Source organism: Piliocolobus tephrosceles, chromosome 15, assembly GCF_002776525.5.
Source record: "Piliocolobus tephrosceles isolate RC106 chromosome 15, ASM277652v3, whole genome shotgun sequence".
Lineage (NCBI taxonomy): Eukaryota > Metazoa > Chordata > Mammalia > Primates > Cercopithecidae > Piliocolobus > Piliocolobus tephrosceles.
This window is the reverse complement of record NC_045448.1, coordinates 28,558,827-28,575,782: the sequence shown is the minus strand read 5'-3', so window position 1 is coordinate 28,575,782 and position 16,956 is coordinate 28,558,827. Positions and strand designations below refer to the sequence as shown.

At 49.4% G+C, this 16,956-nt stretch overlaps 1 protein-coding gene across 3 annotated transcripts in view; it reads right to left on the bottom strand.

The window, feature by feature from the left end:
• The window catches only part of PLB1 (phospholipase B1), a 147,313-nt gene that overhangs the window by 39,014 nt on the left and 91,343 nt on the right, over nucleotides 1–16,956 (bottom strand). For all 3 annotated transcript variants that reach the window (XM_023217267.2, XM_023217268.1, XM_023217269.1), the window contains 14 exons: nucleotides 14,716–14,820; nucleotides 14,500–14,595; nucleotides 14,198–14,269; nucleotides 13,142–13,180; nucleotides 12,553–12,613; nucleotides 11,572–11,630; nucleotides 10,228–10,301; nucleotides 6,240–6,283; nucleotides 5,529–5,637; nucleotides 3,449–3,500; nucleotides 2,979–3,059; nucleotides 2,350–2,415; nucleotides 1,411–1,511; nucleotides 334–415 (listed from right to left, as the gene is read on the bottom strand). In XM_023217267.2, the coding sequence (XP_023073035.1) occupies nucleotides 334–415; nucleotides 1,411–1,511; nucleotides 2,350–2,415; nucleotides 2,979–3,059; nucleotides 3,449–3,500; nucleotides 5,529–5,637; nucleotides 6,240–6,283; nucleotides 10,228–10,301; nucleotides 11,572–11,630; nucleotides 12,553–12,613; nucleotides 13,142–13,180; nucleotides 14,198–14,269; nucleotides 14,500–14,595; nucleotides 14,716–14,820 (1,041 nt within the window). The remainder of the gene's footprint in view (nucleotides 1–333; nucleotides 416–1,410; nucleotides 1,512–2,349; nucleotides 2,416–2,978; nucleotides 3,060–3,448; nucleotides 3,501–5,528; nucleotides 5,638–6,239; nucleotides 6,284–10,227; nucleotides 10,302–11,571; nucleotides 11,631–12,552; nucleotides 12,614–13,141; nucleotides 13,181–14,197; nucleotides 14,270–14,499; nucleotides 14,596–14,715; nucleotides 14,821–16,956) is intronic.

Genomic DNA, 16,956 nt, shown 5'->3' with positions numbered 1-16,956 from the left:
AAGACCCTCCAGAGGCTCGGCACCTGCCTTTGGAGTGGGAGTGCGGGGGAGGGAAAGGGGGGTCTCATGGGGCATCCAGGGCTACGGGCCAGGAGTTGGGGTTAAGCCCTCAAGGGTAGCTGGGCCATGAGGGCTTTCCCACCTGGATCCTACTGGGATGATTCCAACCAGGGGGCCTGAGACACCACAGTGACGCGAGACAGAGGAAGGGAACCAGGCTGCTCCCCGTCTCCCTGCAAGCCCTGACCAGCCCTTCCTTCCCTAGGGGCTCTGGGCTGTGTGTTAGAGTGAGCGTGGGGGAGAGGACAGAGGATGGCCCCTTCTTGGTCTTACCTGGTAGGCTCGGCTGAAGGACTCCAGCCTGGCCAGCTCTTGGGAGTTCTCCCGCAGGGTCAGAACGCAGTTACACAAAATGCTGCACAAAGATGGGGAGGCAGGAGGTCCCAGAGCCTAGGCTTCCATCAGGTGCTGGTTCTGATTGCCCAAGTTCAGGGGAGGGGTGGAGAGGCTCCCTCCCACCCTGGTTTAGGAGCACTGAAGTCTTGAGCTCTGGTGCACATGCTCAGGGGCAGGCTTCAGGCCTGACAGGGGCATTGGAGAAAGCCCAAGGGAGGGAGCCGCTGTGGGAATGAGGACCCTCTCAAACCAACAGAGCACAAGTGTTGGACTGCAGGTGCTGGGCCTGCAACCGATTACTCAGCTGAGCAAATGAATTTGGGCAGTGAAAATTTGGTGTTTAATTAAAAAGAAAATGCATCCACTGGTGTTGGAGCTGGTATTTTTGGGCCTCTGATGCTATGCCCTAGACCTCTCCTTCATTTATGTAAGTGCCCTTTTCACACCCATCACATCTACTTAAAAGAGAGATTTCTAAAGCACTTGAAACAATGCCCGGTACACAGGAAGTTCTGTGAGATTTGCTAAGTAAATAGATGTGTAAGATACAAAGAACAATAAAACACACACCCATGTACTTATGGCCCAGTTTAAGAAACAAAACATTCCCAGTTTGAAACTCCCTGTGTCCCTCCTAATTCTCTTCTTCCCCTGAAGGTAACTGAGTTACTCGTACCTTTCCCTTGCTTTCTGTTACAGTTTGACCACACATGTCTACATCCCTCACCACTGCCCATGTTCAGTCTGGGCTATCCTGTCTCTCAGGCACCAGCCTCTGTCCCAACTTTGATCCCTCCCCTCTGTGGCTGCCTGGTATCACAGAAGTTCCTGCCAGGCCCTTGAGGTTGGTAACAGGGGAGTCATGGCTCCAGTCTCCCTGGCAGGAGTCCTCCTTTACAGACTTGGACACATGGATAGACCAAGTCACAAAGACCCTGAGGCAGCACCACTGCCTGTGGGCCAGACCAGGAGGTGAGGGCATGTCCAGTGTGGGGACAGCCAGGACCTGCCTACCTGGCCTGCTGCACTGGGCACTTGTCCGGGTTTCCCAGGAACACCTGCCGCATGACACTGGGGTTCAAGAAGTCCACGAGGTTGACCAGGGCTCTGGGCACCTAAGGGAAAAGCTGCGGATGAGAGGGGGGCTCTGGGGGCTTCTTCCTGGGGCTGTCTCAGGGCCCTGAGGAATGGGTTCCTTTAGCAATCCAGCTTGGTCTTTCTGGAGTTGAGTTCCGAGGAGTCTATACAGGTCTACCTTGTAGGGTCTTACAGGCCGTACATCACACAACTCCATGGGTGCCACCCAAAGGGGCTGCAGCAGCAATGGCACCTCCTGGAGTGGGACAATAAGGGCTAAGAGATCATCTCTGTTTGGCCATCATGTAGTGAGCCCAGATACATTAGAATTACCTTTGGTGAGATAGGCGACCTGTTCCCTCCAGCCCAACCTGGCCTAACTCTGCTGAGTAGGCACGCGGGCTCAGCCCGCCAGGGGAGCATCTGGTGGTCAGAGTGCCCTGTGTCAGGCAGCCAGGGCAGCTTGTCCTTGCCAGAGGATGGTGGTGGTGGAGGGGGAATGTGCTGCTGGGTGCAGGACCAGACAGGAGCTTGCTCTAGACTCACCCTGTGGCTCAGAATGCAGTGCCCAGCCTGGGGGCCACCTGGCTGCTACCACCAAAAAAATGTCCCAGAGAGTAGTGGGGAGACATTAGACAATTCCACCGAGTGTCCCAGGTAGTGGTGGGGGAACAGCCTTCCCTTCTTCAGACCTGGGACCCTTCTGGGCTGATTCCATATAGAATAAGCTTTCCTCGGGGTTCTGAAAACGGAAGGAACCCATGCCCCTGGCTGTCTCCTTGAGAGAAGGGGGTTCTTCTCCCATTCTTTCCCCCCATCCACCTTCACCCTCACCATGCTTGAGCTGTTACCAGCTTGTGGGAGCCCCCTACCCACCTCTCTATGCAGGACATCCAAGGCATCGCGGAGATGGTCAACAAAGTTGGCTGCAGAATAAAGATTCTAGAAAGAGACAGGAAGGAGGAAGAGGAGAAATTGATTAGGGTGAGAGGGCAGTGGAGGCAGTTCTCAACTTCCCTTCTGGCTCCAGCCCTGAGGACTTGTTCCCCCTCTAGCCTCCAGCTGTGGCCAGCTCACCACGTCAAAATCTGAGATGAATAGTTGACTACTTGCTGTTGTCAAAGATGGGTCAGTGGGAAGACTAGAACCTTCAGCCAGAGCTTTGGTTCAGGAGCAGAAAGTGGAGACTCCTCCTTCCAATTGCTTGCTACAGTTTCCTCTTTCTGAATTCTCAGGAGTTATAGGAGAGAGGAGTAGAAATACCATATATCTGCCACCTGCTACCTCACCACCCAGGACATGGAGATGGTGCCAAGAACCTGGAGGGTGGTGGGGTAAGAAGAGTATGTGTGTGTGTGTGTGTGTGTTGTATATGTATATGTGCAGACATGGGTGTAGCTGGATAACCCTAGGATTGGTTTTAGGAACTGTTCTCAGGGAAGATCTCCAATGCCTACTGGGCAAAGTTAGGAATAACACATAGGCCTGCACCTGGCCCCCATTACCGAATCCGTGCAGTAGTCACATAAATCTCTGCTTCCAATCAGCACTGTGATGACCTTCCAATCTTCATGGAAATTTACTCTCTATATGGAAGGAGGAAAATGCTTGGTAATTTCCAACAAGGAAATGAAAATATCCCTGCCATAGGAAATCCAGTCAATCCTCTATAACATCCTTGCCCACTTGAAATAATGAAATCGGCATCTCTGAACTGAAGGAATTTTAGAGGTTTATTTACAGACCACAGAATCTTAGCATCAGGAGGGATTTTTAGTGTCACTGTGCCCAGCAACAAAGCTCTCCCCACTGACATAATCTCCTCCATAGGACCTCTGTCGGGGGCTGTCCGACCACTGCTTGAATGTCTCTAATAATACAGGGCTCACTGCTTTTCATGGCAGACCACTTCATTTGAAGACAACTTTAGTGAGTTAGAAATTAATATTTAGAAATAACCATAAATCTGACTCACATGGTCATCTTTCATCTTCTGTATCAGAGTTTGGACTTGGCTCACAAGATCCCTAAGAAAGAGAGAAAACCCATCCTTCTGTTGAGGAACAGTACCCATAGTTTTCCTCCTAGGGGGCCTGAACCAGCGGCCTCTACAGTATCATCCCCACTACATGAGCTGGCAGAGATCCCGAGGCTCAGAGACCAGGAGCGACTTGCCTCTTCTGGAAAGTTATTACAACAGATAATCATTTGAAAAGCCAATGATGTGTCTGTCCTGCAGCCGTAGTCAAAGGTACCACCAATTATATTTGTTACTCATGGTCTCCTTTCTGGGACTCCACATGCAAAAGGACTTTTACGATTCCATGTGAAGAAACCACTCATCTCTTTTGGAAGACTAGTTTAGATCCTAAAATTAGACCTATGAAACTTTTAGCATGCTTCCTCTTTTCACTCTGGCTGCCAGGAAGCTGAGTTTGATGCTCAAACATAATAACCATAAAAATGTTCATATCAACACAGTTACTTCTTCATTTCCTCCAATGGCTGTGATTTTTCTCATACATATATATATATTTTTTGTAAACTTGTCTAAATGCTTCTTTCAGAAAGAGGTAGGGAATCACATGTGCTCTACATATGACTGGGTTTATAATTTATGGAAGGTGGCAGGCCTGGTGGCTCATGCCTGTAATCCCAGCACTTTGGGAGGCTGAGGTGGGTGGATTGCTTGAGCCCAGGAGGTTGAGACCACCCTGAGCAACAGGGTGAAACCCTGTCTCTACAAACATTACAAAAATCTTAGCCAGGTATAGTGGTACATGCCTGTAGTCCCAGCTACTAGGGAGGCTGAGGTGGAATGATTGCTTGAGCCTGGGAGGTGAAGGTTTCAGTGAACTGAGATCATGCCAGGGCACTCAGCCTAGGTGACAGAGTGAAATCCCATCTTTGAAAAAAAAAATGTAGACTGGGTACAGTGGCTCACGCCTGTAATCCAAGTACTTTGGGAGGCTAGGTGTGAGGATCACTTGAGGTCAGGAGTTTGAGACCAGCCTGGCCAACATGGTGAAACCCTGTCTCTACTAAAAATACAAAAATTAGCTGGCCGTGATGGTAGAGGCTGTAATCCCAGCTACTGAGGAGGCTGAGGCAGGACAATCACTCCCGGAAGGTGGAGGTTACAGTGAGTAGAGATTGTGCCACTGCACTCCAGCCTGGTTGATGGAATGAGACTCTATCTCAAAAAAAAAAAAAAAATTACAATTTGTGGAAGGAATAGATTTCAGGCACCTGAGCTCCCCACTTCCACTTGTTCAGGGCCCTGTTATAGACCTGGGTGGGATGGATCCATAGCAAGGTGAACTCCCAGGACATGGCGGTGGGGCCATCTGTCCCCAGCTGTTTCTATTACCAAGAGTCCTCCCAGGCTGAGGGAGTAGGTCTGGGGGCCACACCCCTCAACCAGAAGGTTGAGCAAGAAGATGACATGTGACAGAGGCTCAGATGGCTGAGCCAGGAGCTGCACAGAGCAAGAAGACCTAGGCTGCTGGGGTCTCTAGGAGCAGGGTAGGGGCCCCTTGGAGACCATCCCAGGAGGCTGGCGGTTGCTCTTCTTTGGGTGCCTCTGGGCTTCTCCATTCCATTTCTTGTTAGCTCCATTATGGGGCTAAGGAGGGGACATGACTCATTACTCCAGATGCCTCTAGGGCCAGAAGGCTTGCCCCATCCATTTGGTTGGCCCTCTCTGATCTTTTTGGGGAATTGCCACTTGTGAGGTTCCGGGGGGAGTGGATCTCTCTAGCACTGTTGTGCCTTGGTGAGTTGTAAACATTGGATAAGGTTAGTCGATTCATCCAGTTATGAGAACATGCTGCACATAAAGGCAAGGTCAGGAGTTGAACCTGTAGGGGCATCACATCTCTCCAAGGCCACAGCCTCTCTAGCCTGTCGCAGGGGCAGCAGGGAAGAGGGTGGCCTGAGCCTCACAAGTGGCTAAGTGCCCCTTTGCACGTAGAGGCCAGCACTATGATCTTAAAGGGCACTATTCGCATTCCACTCCCTACCCTGCAGGCTCCCTCCCTCCCCAAATGCCGTACTCAGCCTTTGCTCCCGGAACAGCTTGATTGAGGAATGCATTCATGTCACTGGCGTCACCCGTGCCCACGGCGTAGCCTGTGAGGTTTCTGTTAAACTCCCGAAGGATATCTGGAAGAGGAGAGGGTGAACGGAATGCAGACGGCTCAGAACAGAAAGCAGGATAGCTTCTCTGGTACCGTGGGACCTAGGACCTCACAGTGGGCTGTGTTATCATCCTCATGCTTCCTGGGGGAGAGGCAGGGAGGCAGTGTGTGTCCTGGAGCCACCCTAAGTTGAAATGACCTGATGACTATGTGGGCCAGGGTGGCAAGAGCCTCTCACTCTTGTATTAAATTGTATTAATACAATTAAATTACATTAAAAATACATTTTTAATACAATTCACAGTGCATTGAAGGGTCACTACCTAATTTGTCTCAGCACCTCCTGGGCCTCTTGGAAAAACCCGAGGTTAAGAATAGTGGGTAACTTGTCCTAGATCACCTGACAAGCACATTGGAAAGCCAGGGACTGAACCCAGATCTTCAGGCTCCAAATCCAGTGTTTATTCTACCCACCTCGGCTGCTTTTTCATAGCCTCCTGTCTCCTACTTAAATAGTGGGCCATGAGGCAGATGTCATTTGTTCCTTAGCTGGGAGGCACTCTCGGGAAACCAAGGGGCCAGACAGATGGAACAGTAGACAGATTCAAGCCCCTAATGGCTACTTACTAGGTAAGGTGGTCACATTCTCCAGGAAGCCGTCCCCTCCAGAACTGCAGGGCGTGAGCAAGCCAGTGAATGAGAGGGAGAGACAGATTGGTTGAATCAATCTAGAAACTTGACAAAAGAGCAGCCCCCACCCTTCTTAGTGCCCATCGGCACCTCTGAGACGGGCCAGACCCATCTCTTTGTGTTTGAGGAATTCTGAGAAAATTTTGAATTCCCTAATATATTGGTTCCCTACCGAACCCAGGATTTGAAGATGAGAGAGCTGTTTCCTTACCAAATCCGGGGGGAGAATGCTTAGCTGAGTATATACTACGTGCCCAGACATGCACTAGATTCCGTTATTTCACATCTCCCAACAAGCCAATGATGTAGATGTGACTATGTCCATTTTACAGAGTAAGAAAATAAGGTGCACACGGGCTAACTTGCTAAAGGTCACTGAAATCCAACTTGAGCTGGAAGCCTTTGCAAAATAGATAAAGCTCTTCTCTGCTCAGTAGTCAGGTAAATTCCAATGGAAGGTTCAGAAGAGTGGCCGCTCACTACCTTTCAATGCCCCATCTAATTTTCACTTAATCTAACTTCAAGGTACACCCTGTTTCCTTTTATGCATTTATTAATAAATTGAGTATGACACACAGAAGTAGTATTTCTATTTTAACAAAATCTGATGTTCATATATATGGTATTTACTGTTCTTTTTCTTGTCTCTTTTTCGAATCCCAGCATGTTATTCCAGGCCAATGGATTTTAAGAACATGGCCTTAGCTTCCAGCCTACCAGCAGAGACTTCTAAGGGACAGGCCATGAGTCAGAGTTGTTCTTCATTCATGGAATGCTTGGAATGAAGTGGACTGTTGCATGCCAGAGTAGTCAAGGACTTAAGTCAGAGGCTCTGCAGGCAATTCAGATGGTAGAGAGAAAGCAGATGCCATAAATCTTGCCCTTCTCCTTCACTCAGTTCTTGCTCCCCACCTTTCCATTAGATGTCTGAGCCTAACTTGCTCAGTGGATGGGCATTTGTTTGAGCATCTGATTCTTTTCCAGCTCTGCATGAAGCTCTTGCTTTCTGATCCTTCTTTCTCTGGACTAAAGACACCCAATCAGAATATTTTACATTTGAAAAGAAATTTTAAGTCTATATACCTCCGCCAATCACTCTGTTCTAATTCTGCCTCCTTTTCTCCTCCAATAAAGATATAAACATAGACATGCAAACTCAAACGTATCAAGTACTTCCTACTGTAATTTCTTGTTTAAAGGTATCCTCGTTTTAAAACAAGTATGGTGGCTGATCAAGACTAACAGTCTATGAAAATCTCTCCCTGACTTCATTTTAAAGTGAAAACTTCCAGGAGAAGAAAAGGATTATGACAAACACAAAAGCGCAAAAACAGTCAAACTCTCATTTTGATCAGAACTGTGTGAAACATGAAAGGAAATAGACCCCTATCAAACAGCTAGTCCACCTTAGACCCTTCAGATGCATATCGTTTATGTTACACTCAATGCATATCATTTATGTTACCCAGCTCAATGGCTGGGCTCTGGTCATCTGTTGTCACCTAACGTGTACAGAAAAATAAGAGTAGATGCTCAGTAACATTTGTTGAAGGAGTTTCAGTCATGTGAGATTGAACCCCTAGTTAATAAAACAAAGGCATTGTTTTTGGTAAATTTTATTTTGGTCCTTTGAATGATCCCAAACAAGCAAACTTATTTCAGTGGAAGAAAAGGCAATGCTCTCAAGACCTCTGGGCCCGCCACATTGTTAAACTGGCCAAAGCTGGAACCATTCACTATACAATCTCACAGGTCAAGGGGCCTTGGAAATATTCATAGCCAAGCCTCTTCTGCAGGTCCTGTTCACAGCCACCCACCCCCCATGAATTCCGGGTCTACTTCTCCCCTAATTCCATGAGATCCACTCTTTTCACTTTATTTCCTAGGGGGAAGAGGCTCAAATTGCATTCTTAATTGATCTAGTATCAATAATTGCCTAGTTTTTCCAATCTAGAAGCTTTAATGGCTAAAAAACTGCTTTTCTCAGATGAGTCTACTACATGAACACTTTCAGGAGATGTTAACAGGTGTTATGAACAAAGAAAATGTTCCAGAATTAAGGGAAACATTGGGTTAAACAGATAAAACTTAAATAGATTTCTGTATTGCAGGCCTTATCAGAGCCTTTAATATGCTAATACGCACATGAATTCCCCAGAGGAAGGCTATAGTAATGTTTCCCCCTCAAATACAAAGGATTTTCTCTTCTCCAGGAATAGGTCTGGAATTAATGTTCCATGGAACACACTTCGAGACACAGTAGTCTATGTATTCTATCAAGTGTCCAGCTGTCTCTCTGACCCTGACCTGGAGCTTCCATCTTTAACACACGTGCATTTGGGGGAAGCTATTTGAAACATTTAGGACAAATGAAGGTTTAAAGGAACAGCAGCCATTGAACCTGAGACCTTAGAGCTAGAGCTAGAACTAGAAGACTGAGACATTAGGCTGTAATGGACTTCACTTGCAGGAAGAAACAGAGCAATGGCTGAATTTTCCCATTGCTGCAGAGAGAAACTTTTAGTAGAGCATTGCTGGTTCATATCTGAATCCCACGAGCCCGGCTGGTCGATCTGTTTGTAAGGTTGGGCACATCACCTCACTTACCCAGGTTGCCCCACCAGGTGCACGTCGTGTATCTATCACCTGCAATGTGGTTTGTCTACTTGATTTTTCTTTTTTCCCATGCTATCGTGTGAGGTCATTGCCTTCTTTAGCTGAGACCAAGGGCAGCCTGCCACAACCTCATGCTCTTTCTTGACTGTAATAAGCTCTGCTTTCTCTCCTCTGTTTTTTTTTTTTTTCTTGTAGCCTCATTAGGAGCAGAGTGGTGAGTCAGTGAGGCTCTGATTTGTTCCGTGGCAGCCTGTTAGGACCAGGTACCTGACCAAGGACTTGTGGAAACACAGGGACCTTGGCACAGGAAGGCACTGACCTCTGTTCTTGAGGGGTTGATATTCTCAAGCTAAGGACACCCTAGGTCCTCGTTGTGGGTGGTACAGGCTGAGTGATGGCGCCTCCCTCCCGCCCTGGAAACCCATCCTCTCTGGGACTCTGGTCAGGTCTGGGCAGAGAACCGTCATAGTCCTGATCACCCCCTCCCTGCTCCCTGTCACTTCCCCAGGAAGCAAATTGACTCAGAAGAAAAGGGAGGCGGCAGCAAAGGTGTTCTCCTGGCTCTGCCGCTCAAGAGCACACTGCCCCCTTGTGGCCAGCTAAGTTCTAGTTGTTTTCTCAAGTAAATTCTGAGCTACTAGCCAGCCACTTACTTTGAAGCCTACAGGAATGAGAACTTTATTAGGAAAGAAAGAAACTTGAGAATATCTACACGCAACCGCTCGCCTGACACATCCTGAGCTTCTCCACTTCTGTGTTCGGGATGCCCTTTCTCACCCTTTCCTCTTGTTGAATTGCTAATCTTTCAAGACATGGCTGATAGTGATCGTGTCTTGCTTATGCCCTCTCGAAGTGCGCAGTGGGTTCCAGAGGTTTTCTGTGCAGATGTGTACATATATGTAAAGGCAGTCGTGTGACTACAAGACAACATGAATAAACACAAAGACAGTAAACAGAGACGCAGGAACACCACGTGCACACGTATACATGCAAGCAGGGAGGTGAAGATTCAGGGATTTGGTGCTTTTCTGGTGCATTTCCTGTTGGATTTGCTGACCCAGGAGTCTGATAAGAACCCTGGTTTACTTTCTCTGCACAATCAAAAAAAAAAAAAAAGATTATCAACAGTAAAATATCCTCTCCACTCACCAAATGTTCACATTTTGCAGAAATATATAGCTTTTTCTTTCTGAAAGCCCCTTCCAGACCAAGTCTTCGACCTCTGAGATTTACATATTTACAGAAGACAAAGCCACACCCAATCTCTGCTGTGGGGGGAGCCCCAGGAGAGGCCAAAGGTTAACATTACCTGTATGACAGTCCCCGATACTGTGTGGTGACATCGGGGAGGTCGTCTGGTTTGGAGCCAATTCCATTGCCAGCCTTTGAAAATATACCAGAGTCCACAGGAAAATTAGCAGGTCAGAGAACAGGGAGGCCATGAATGTGCAGGGCTTCCAAAGAGAGGGTTCCCAATGCACTCGTGGTGGCAGGAGCACACACGGGACCAGGAGCCCCCGGCTCTAAGTCTGCCATCCTCCTCTCCAGCTGTGTGCCTTCTCCAACTCTCAGCTGCCTCCTTGCTGAGCTGAGGACATACCCTGCTCATTTCACAGGGAGTGTTTTGGGGATCAAATTGGATTAAAGTTGTAAAAACTGCTTTGAAAACTCTCAAGTGCTTTACAAACGTGAGAGTGTTAATAATATCATTCCCAGTGTTATGCCCGTAATTTTTTTTTTTTTTTTTTTTTTTTTTGGAGATGGAGTCTCGCTCTGTCACCCAGGCTGGAGTGCAGTGGCACGACCTTGGCTCACTGTAAGCTCTGCCTCCCGGGTTCACGCCATTCTCCTGCCTCAGCCTCCTGAGTAGCTGGGACTACAGGCGCCCATCACCATGCCCGGCTAATTTTTTGTATTTTTAGTAGAGACGGGGGTTTCACTGTGTTAGCCAGGATGGTCTCGATCTCCTGACCTCTTGATCCACTCGCCTCGGCCTCCCAAAGTGCTGGGATTACAGGCGTGAGCCACTGCGCCTGGCCACCCCCAAGTTCTTTATGAGCATGAAGAGAGAGCTCATTGGCTTAAGCGACTGCGGTGGACAGATTTCTCCTAAGTCTCACGTTTCTCCTCTTTCCCTCTGGGGCATTCTGTAAGGTACCCTCAAGGCTTTGGACATGCTGCTGGAAAGTGATGATCTGGGATAGTAAAATAGCCCCATTTCTTGGAAGTTAGGAGCAGAGCTTTATCCACAACTAAGGAGCCGTTGCTGCTTTCCGTGCAGATGCAAAGAAGAAACAGATGTGAGGGTCTCAGCTGATTATAAAGCATAATCCAAAGGAAAAAGAGCACCCGCACAGGGAGGTTTAGGAGAATTTTGAGTCAAAATGACATATTTTTACATATATTAAAAAAAGTGTTATTGGGTGTTCAAAATCTCTGCCCTCTGAGACAATTCAGTTCACTCCCGAAAAAGATGTCCTTTGCATATGTTTGAGAAAGCAGCCGCAAATCGAATCACACTCTTGGATTGACAGAGCCAGGTAGAGGGGCAAGACAAGGCAGAGGACAGGCATGCAGGCCCTTAAGTTAAGGGGACTGGGATCTGGAGCTGACCTAGTTATTCCCAAACCACCCAGGGCCCAAGAGTCCTTACGGTCAGAGAATCCCCCAGAGCAGCCACAACTTGGATGTCTGCAGGTCTCAGAGCATGCACTGGAAAGACAAGCAGACACACTTAGGGCTGTAGGAGGGAAGCTGAGTCAGACTCTAGTGCCTCTGGCTTCAAGCAAGATCCGAAACACAATCTGCATGAGCACAGGGCCGTGCAGGGCTGGGCGTGCAGAGTGCCATGGAGGCAAAGTTACGTGAGGACAGTTTTCCCATAAGACACAACTGATCCTGGACCGACAGGGAAAGAGAGGTGCAGAGAGGGAGAAGGAGGGAGAAGGAGGGAGAAGAAGAAAAGTGGGGAAAGGGAGGAGAGGCAAAGGGAAAAGGAAGGAGGGAAGAAAGAAGAGAAAGGTGGGAGGGAGGGCAGGGCAGAGTAGGAGCCCATTTTAGTGCCAGTGGTCATGGGAGATGCCAGCCATGGCCTGAGTGCACAACTAGACGGGCATCAAACCACACAAGATGAGGTGTGGGACCTGACGTGCAGCCCGTTTAGAGGTGGGTTCTGAATTTCCACCGAGAGTCTGAGAATAGTCATGTTGGGCCTTTTTCTGCCCCCACATCTCTTCTGAAGAGCCCAGGGAATCTTCCAGGCCCTACTGTAGGCAGCAGTGATTGCAGAGCCTGGGGCCACAGAGCCACCTTCCTCCTGGGACTCGGGCCCACCTCTGTGCTGAGGCACCAAGGGTGTGCTCACAGGGCTCCTCCGCTTGTGCTCCCTCCAAGAGGTACAGGTGGGCAGGAGACAGCTCCTGGTCCTAGGTGCCTTGGTGCCTGCTGGGCATGGTGTCACCACCAGCCAGAGTAGTGCAAAACAGGGACTCGTCCTAGGTGACCACCCAGGCAGGCAGCAAGCACTGGCCATCACTCTGCCATTTAGTGAGTGTGAAAGTCAGTTCAGAGGACTCACTGGCATAGAAGCCCCTGTGGAGGGGTCCTGGGTCCTGCTGTGCCATAGGGGGCTTACCTGAGGTAGGGGGCGAGGCAGAAGGGGCTCTGTCCCTGCATGGCAGCCAGGTCCCATGACCCTAAGGGCACAGAACAAATCCCAGAATCTCAGGGTTGAAAGGGACCAGAAAAACTGGCTATCAGATGTATCTCAAGAGCTTTGAAAAATACAGATTCCTGGGTCCTACTCCTGGGGAGGGGCCTCAAAAGGGCTTTTGAAGAAGGCACCCTAGGTGATTTTGAGTATTGGCCACAGGTCGAGGTCCACTCATCTAGTTCAGACCCCTCCACCGTCCAATGCAAGAATCAAGGCAGCAACAAATGACCTCACCCCACAGCAGCCACTGCTTCTGCACCAGCTCTACAAGGAAGGGGATTTCTCTTCACTTACGTCTCAATGAAGCTGGGATTGGGTTGGCTGGATGCCTTCCAGCTGTTATCCACAGCATTTACGCTGCCCACTACTCCATCTGAAGGTCAGGTGTGTGGCCTTTATGCCCACCTAGAATTCTTGCCCACTTTCCCACCCTGTCCTGTTGGGCCTGACCCAGCCCAGGGGTTGCCCATTGCATTGCCTGGTGAGTTAAGGGGAGGCAAGAGGCAGGTACCTGCACGCTGTTCTTGTAGGTCCTCAGAAACGGCTGGACCTGTGAGGAGACGGGGATGAGCAACGGCAGCAAATTCTGCTAGCTTCTCTGCTTGCCAGCACTCAGTAAGTGTCGGCCTGGCACAAACAGCTGCAGCCTCCCTGCCCTGTGTCCCAAGCCCGGCCTCTACCAGGCTGACTCCCTCCCAAGATGCAGGGGGCCAGCTCTGCAACCTGAACCCAGCACAAAGAATGAGCATCAATTCACGCTTCACGGGAACACGCCTGTCTTCCTTCCACCTCCCGCGCGGCTGGGTGAGGATAGCTGTGCTGCCTCCCTTTCTCCACCCTCCCCTCTTGCAACCATGCACCTCTTTCTGCTGGAAAAAGCCCTTGTCTCCACTCCCCAGGCTCCCTTGCCACTCCACGCCTACCCCACCCTGCAGTGACTACGGCCCCTTCCTGCCCAGGCAAGAAAAGTCAGATGATTTTGGTCCTGCCTCACATAAGCCCTGTGCACTGGTTCCCAGTGTCAGCCTAGGAGCCCTCTGGGTATACAGAGGGATTCTTGGGGCTGAGGGCAGCTGCTGCAGAGCTCCAAGAATCTTTCTGAGAACTTGTGAGTAAAAATGGGGGGCTTGTCCTGCGTTTCCTTCCCTAGCTCCAGCTTCCAATTTACTCCCCTGCCCCCACCCAACTAGAGATCTAGATCTTGGTTCCTCGCTCTGCCCATATTGTCATGGAGGCAGGGGCTATATGAAGACAAGAGATCCTTCCGCCCCATCTGCCCTTGAAGTTCTCTGCTGCCCTCAGCTTTCAGAATGACAGGTAGATGTGGCTGCCATGCTCCTCTTGCCTGCCTCAAAGAGTTGTCTCCAGCCCAGACATGTGTGAGGGCTCCCAGCCATGCAGAGACCAAGCGCTCCCAGGCCTCTGGGTCACTGGGGGTGGTCATAACCAGATGGGGCATTTGGGGTGGGTGGGCAGGCAGAGCTGGGGTGAGGGTGAGGGCCTAGGATGAAATGAACCAAGAAGCCCAATGGAGCCGGAGCCTGGAAGGACGTGCTTTCCACTCTACCTGGTTCGGACATGTGATATTGATCTCGTTTTCAAACTTATGATGTGTCGTCTTCTGGCCAACAGGCTCCAGCTAAACAAAGAAGCAGGGAGATGGGGAGTGCGGAAGAGGCGGTCAGAATGGAAAGCTCAGGACGCAGGGGTGCGGGAGGCAGGGAGGGACGAAGGAGATGGGGTTTGTTTATCATTGCTGTGCACAGAATCACACGGCCTGCATGATGGGCCTCTAAGGTCCTCCAAAGGCTTTGTGGAGTCTTTTTCTTACCAGAGGGAGGATGCATTTTCCTACTGCAGCCACCTTACCATATTGTTCCAGAGGGCACTGGCTGCATGGGAGTGAGACTTGCTGCTGAAGTGGAAACAGTCAGGCGCAAAGAAAGAGTTGTCAGGCAATCCTTCCTGGTCACCGGGCAGAAAAAGAGAGGCAGTTATAGACACGCTGGATCATGTAAATGACACTCAGAAACAGCCACACACTATCTGTGGATTCTCTCTATCCACGATGCTTGCTTTCTTTACCGAGGTCTTTGGCATGTCCACGTTTTCAAAGAACGGCTGCACGACCACTGTAAAATCTTCCCTTGTGTCATATCGCCCACTCTCAATCAGTTGGTGGGTCTTCTCCTGCAGGAGGAAAAGGGGACAGAGGTCAGGCGGTCCTCTCTGCATCTGCTCGGTCCTTGATCGATCTCTTTCTCCAACACAGAACTAAACAGAATCTGACTGTTGAGTGAAATCAACCTGGCGCAAAATCTCAACTGAGATTTTACATTTTAGATCATTTACATTTTAGATCAGCCTTTATCTCAGCCCCTGGCCCCAAACTCTGCTGCGATTGCATATATTTGAGCTAGTCTGTGAAAAGGGAAAGGTAAGAAAAGTCTATCAGCTTGACTTTATTTTTTTAATATAAAATATTTATTTATTTATTTATTTATTTATTTATTTATTTATTTATTTATTTATTTATTTTGAGACAGAGTCTCATTCTGTCTCCTAGGCTGGAGTGAAATGGTGCGATCTCGGCTCACTGCAACCTCCACCTCCCGGCTTCAAGCGATTCCCCTCAGCCTCTGGAGTAGCTGGGATTACTGTGCCCACCACCACGCCCGGCTAACTTTTTGTATTTTTAATAGAGACGGGGTTTCACCATGTCAATCAGGCTGGTCTCAAACTCCTGACCTCGTGATCCACCCGCCTAGGCCTCCCAAAGTGCTGGGATTACAGGTGTGAGCCACCGTGTCTGGCCAGCTTGATTCCTTTTAAAGCTATTCTGATTAAGGACTTGAGGGGTGGTCTTTGGTTAAATGACATTCTGAATATTCCTAAGAATTTATTTCTGTCCTACATTTGTTCAGAAAAATCAAAGGTGAATCAAAATTTAATGTATATTTATATTGCCTGTGCATGGTGTGTGTGCGCTTCTTTGAGGCTCTCAGATCTGTGTAACCCTCACAGCTTCTGCTTGGGGTCACTTCTAGGAAAACCTGTTACGCCAGTTCCGGCTTCCGCTCTAGCCTGACTCAGCCATTCCACTGCTAACCCGGGTTTCTACCACCTCGGGATTACTGTGGCTGGAGAGGGAAGTCAGGGTTACATACCTGGGAATGTGAATGGTGTCACTTCAGAAGATACCACACACTGTCTTTTCCCAGGGTCAATTCCTAGGCCAGGAATGTCTCATGTCTGACCTCCCAAGCCAGTGTCTGCCTTGAGTAAGGCATGAGGGAAGGAGAGAAGGTCATCTCTCAGAAGAGGGGAAGGAAGTGAGGTGCTGCGAACTAGCAGGGTGACTTCCAGCATGCTGCTTCCCTTTTCTCTGTTTCCCCTTGTAAATGGAGGATGTTGGCTGAGTCCTAGGCCATCTCTTAAGTCCTTTCCGATGCTACTGGTTACTCTGGGGATAGCCAGATGGGCTCACGGTGGAACCACACGCCTTTTGGCAGTGGAAAGAAATAGTGTGTAGCGTCCCTGGCACATGGCAAGTGGCAAGTGAGTGACTGTGGTTATTAATAGGAATGATCATCTCCAGGGAGAGTGATGAGAGCCGCAGCTATTGTGGGAAGTAGGGTGTGAGATGATTCTGAGAGAGGGCGTGATGGCCACACACGGCTGACACGTGGGCATCTCCAAAACACTAGACCAGGGCCTCAGTGGCGACCAGGATCAGCCTGGGAACAGCTGGCCTGTCTGCAGAGGCTGGCAGGGCAATGTTGGTGAATCTTTCTCCTGCTTTTCGGCTGCTCAGCATCTGAACCCACTTCCAAGTTTGAAGACCACACTGCATAGAGAGCAGCCTGTCTCCCACTGTGGAGGCTAAAAAAGACGACAATGCCCGCTGTCCCAACCCCTCTTGCAGCCAGGGCGTGGGTACATGACTGAGGCTTCACCAATCATTGCCTGTGTCAGGGATGGCAAAACATCCATTCTGCTGAAGGTGGCAGCTGCATCCAGTTCCTAGAAGCAGCAGTGACAGTGGAGTCTGTGATGTCTTCTCTGGACCAGGTCTGTGGCCTGATTCTTTTTTTTTTTGAAATGGAGTCTTGCTCTGTCTGGGTTCACGCCATTCTCCTGCTTCAGCCTCCCGAGTAGCTGGGACTACAGGCGCCCGCCACCACGCCTGGCTAATTTTTTGCAATTTTAGTAGAGATGAGGTTTCACATCCTGTTAGCCAGGATGGTCTCTATCTCCTGACCTCGTGATCTGCCCGTCTCGGCCTCCCAAAGTGCTGGGATTACAGGCGTGAGCCACCGCGCCCGA